General features: G+C 40.2%; 1 protein-coding gene across 1 annotated transcript; it reads right to left on the reverse strand.

Annotated features, from left to right (window-relative positions):
• Positions 1-1,410: 1,410 nt before the first annotated feature.
• Positions 1,411-3,699, reverse strand: LOC308375304 (CD48 antigen-like; the record flags this gene model as incomplete). The annotated part of the gene is made up of 4 exons (XM_080851381.1): positions 1,411-1,431; positions 1,552-1,853; positions 2,316-2,612; positions 3,639-3,699. The coding sequence occupies 4 exons, from the start codon at positions 3,697-3,699 to the stop codon at positions 1,411-1,413; spliced, it is 681 nt and encodes a 226-aa protein (XP_080707507.1).
• Positions 3,700-4,208: the final 509 nt, after the last annotated feature.

Consider the following 4,208-nt stretch of genomic DNA (forward strand, 5'->3'; position numbering starts at 1 on the left):
CTGGGTGATCCAGAGGAGTCATCTGCATGATGATCAGGATCAGCACTCTCATCAGGCTTTGGTACAGAGTTTGATTCCTGATAGGGCTGATTTTCATCATCATCATCTACTGACACTTTATTACTCCTCACAGTATTAACCTGAGCTGAAGGTGAGCTTGGGCTTTTCCTGGTACCACTTCCTCGGAAAAGTTGTTTAATTTTGGCTTGAACAGAAGGTGTAGGTTTACCTTCATTGGAAACATCAGATTTTTTTGTGCTCTTTACAGCTCTGGGATTTCTGTTCATTTCTTCATGTTGATTCATTCCATCATGAAAAGTAGGTTTATCCTGAACTGAATTTGTAGATTGTCCATCTAAACTAGCCCCTTCCCCTATTTTCATTTTCCGCCCTTCATGTGTCAGTATATTGGTGGTGCTAGCATTGCTGAGGCTTGCTGCGATATCCATTTTGTCACCTTGAACATCACCTGTAACTCTTTGCTCAGCATCTGATGACCTGCCACAGGTATTTGTTTCTCCAGACTGTCTGGGCGAGGGATCTGCATGATGATCAGGATCAGCACTCTCATCAGGCTTTGGTACAGAGTCTGATTCCTCATGGGGCTGTTTTTCATCATCTTCTACTGACAATCTCTCACTCCTCACAGTTTCAACCTGAGCTGAAGGTGAGTGTGGCCTTTTTTTGGTACCGCTTCCTCCGAAAAATTGCATTATTATGGCTGGAACATAAGATGTGAGTTTACCTTCATTGGATATATCAGAGGTTATTGTGTTCTTTACAGATGTGTGATTGCTGTTCATTTCATCATGCTGTTTCACTCCATCATGAATTGCAGGTTCATCCTGAACTGAATTTGTAGATTGTCCATCTAAACTAGGCCCTTCCCCTATTCTCTCTTTCTTCCCTTCATGTGTCAGTGTATTGGTGACGTCATCATTTCTGAGCCTTACAGGGGTTTCCATTTTGTTATCTTCAACATCACCTGTAACTCCATCCTCAGCGTCTGAAGACCTGTCACAGGTATTTGTTGCTGCTGTTTGAATAGCTTGACTGCCTGTTATAATTGATTTTCTACTTGAATTGTCTCCTACATTCACACTCACTTCCAGCCGTTCAACAATAGGTTCACCATCAACAGGGAGCAGTACTGCAGTCTCTTCCTTCTTTTGATTGGTAATAATCTTTCCAGTTGTATCATATTTCTTCTCATTTCCAATGTGTTTCTGCCCTGTTATTCAGATATAAATATATTACTTGGATGAAGTTAGACTAATCTTTCGTTACATATGAAATAAAATATAATAGTTTGCATGTTTAGAGAGTTACCTCTTGAGTTGATCTTGTAGCAGTAATAGCCCAACCCAGCAGCACCAATGACTCCAATTACAGCAACAGCACACACTACACCTAGGATGAGCTGATGATCTCCTGCGTTCACAACAGAGTGACTGTTATTGTTAAATCTGCTGTGAATGGTGAGGCGTTTTAGTTTAAAGTTCCATGATGTGGCCATGTAACATGCAATAGCCTGTAAAAGGTGGAACTAACAGCAACATCATCATGCTTCCGTAAGAGGATTGTAGATAGCTGTATCATGAAATGGAAGTAATCACCTGAGGTAAAGCAGTCACTGGCATGGTAGGTCACACTGCTGTTACTAACTGTGTTGTTCACCACACAGGTGTAGACTGAGTCCTGGTTCTCCTTACTGATCTGTGGTCCAGTCTGACCCCTCATCTCTGCAGTCTGCAGTCCAGGCCCAAACCAGCTGTAGTCCAGAGAGTCACCCTCTGCCTCACAGTGAAGTGTTGCATTGTTTGGGCAGGAGATCTTTGCTTTACTGACAGGGTCTACAACAAACAAATACAATTTAACAAAAGTGTTATGAGACATTGTGAGATGGCATTTAATAAGGGGGTTGTTTATTTGATCTTCCTGGTTATAGGAATTATTTGAATTACTGCTTGAATTGTTTGTGAGTCATAAACGTTTATCAAACTAAGCCTTGATCTAATTAAACATCAAATACATCTCATACACAAACATAAGTACTGGTATTTTTAAGCATCTGTACAATTCCATAAACGAAAACTGATGCTACAACTGGCAACCGCAAAATGGCTATACAATGTATTCCCATGGGGCACGAATCTGTATACAATGTAACCGCTTGTTTACTCCACTGACAGGCTCATAAGATCCCTACAGAGATAGACCTGTGTCTGTTTACATCAATAACTGTGGAGAGACTAGAGAATTACTGTTCCCCTTTCAGAAGGTGCCATTAGGTGAATAAAGCTTGTTTTGCTTACCAAATACTTCAACTCTGTGCTTTATGCTGATTAACCTTCTTTGAATTAAAATGTCAGCGTCATAGAATCCACTGTCATCTTTGGACAGATTTATAATAGTTGCATTCCCAGTTTTAACGTCCAACTTAATCCGCCCCTTGAATTTCAAATATTCTCTGACGTTTCCAGCCTTTTTGTCCCACTCCACAATCTTGTTGCCATTGTGCCTCCACAAAATGTCTTCTATCTCTCCTTCAACCAGGGGATTTAAACTTAGTATTCCATGAGTGGCAACATTGATGGTTTTTGGAGATGCACCTGAAAAAAAGATGTATTAGAAATAATTAGGGGTCAAATATGCACGTATAATGAAGCCAATGTTTCATGAAAAATGTGTTTCATGCTGTTGTTAAAAAATTAAATGGAAAAATACAAGCAAAACATTTCCACAGGGGTATGTCATTATCTAGGTTTGACCAAAACACAACATGCAAAAAGACTCGATAGAGAGTGCGCTAATTAGTCCGTTTTTGAATGACCTGTAGTCTTTTTGACTTGAGACCTCAGTTGTTGAAAGGGTTAACATTAAGCCACGGGAACTTCTTTAAGGACAGTCTGTGATTCTTTCCCTTTCCAGGTGTGTAGGAGAGGCAACGGTGGCCATCAGGTGCCATAAGAGGTGAAAGGCTCTCGCTAGTGCCAGTGTTATGGTTTGCCCGTTCTGGGCTACAGCTTAACATTATTGTGCAACATGGCGGATTTGCTCCCTATGTGGCTATAAAGGACTCATGCTAAGCTGAAGGAGACACAGCTTATTATAGTTACAAGTTATTTCACACCAATGAAAATAATAATTAATATCATATTACTTTTCTGCTAATAGATCTCCCTAAGCCCTATATACTGCACTGCTTCAACCCATGTCACATACTTTTTTTATGTGACCTGCAGTATGCTGTAAAGGCTTATTTACCAGCAGGCCTGTCATGTGTTTTGTTCAGCCTGGGGACAAAGTCTCCAATGCTTGTTCTGTCTGCTTCAGAATAACTCTCCTCTTCGACACAACTATTAAATAATAGACCTTTTCTTTAAACAAGTTATGCACTAGAATTCAGAAAGCAGTTTGTTGAAGATTGAATGAAAACGTCCACAAGTGATTACATTTAATATTGGATGTATCAGGTGAGCCAGTTCGACAGGTTCAAGGGCATTTTGTTATACGGTATGCTAGAATCCACAAACGTCAAATCAGCATTCTCAACTTTCACGAACACTAGGCTACGCACTAGGCTTAGCTTAGTCTGTAAGATAACATTTTGTTAACATATCAAACATAACACTTACCGTAAAGCAGACTAAAAATAATGCAGAAAATTATCTTGCTCTTCAGAAATCTCTCAGTCATGGTTAAGTGCTCAAGGCTGTCAAGGTGAAAGTCCAACTAAGGACTGGATCACTCAGCCACACCTCTGAGACAAAATAAGTACAGTGGTTGTCAAAACTGCTTGACTGCTTCACAACACCCAGTACTAGAGGAGAAACACCTGTGATGGTATCAGCTACTTTCAAAATTTCAGTCTCAATGTCTGTTATAGACAAACATTGTTTCATGATTGGATACAAATCTACAGGTCTCTTTTCTTTCATTTCTGTCAGAAAAATGGTATCAGCTCAGCCAAAGCTGACAGTCTGAGGAATCAACAAGATCCACAGTATCAGTCAGCTCACCCCCACAGCCTACTGGCAATGCTCATAGAACTCTGAGATCCACCAATCTGCTGCAGGGGAAGAGATGGGATCCAAACTGTCCTGCATTTACTGACTGGTTCTGGTCTTGTAACTTTTTTGACTTCATGCAGGTATGTTACATGCTATCTTGATGGGTTGTTTTGATATAATTCATTTTGACTTTGA

This window comes from Sprattus sprattus (assembly GCF_963457725.1).
Source record: "Sprattus sprattus genome assembly, chromosome: 14".
Lineage (NCBI taxonomy): Eukaryota > Metazoa > Chordata > Actinopteri > Clupeiformes > Clupeidae > Sprattus > Sprattus sprattus.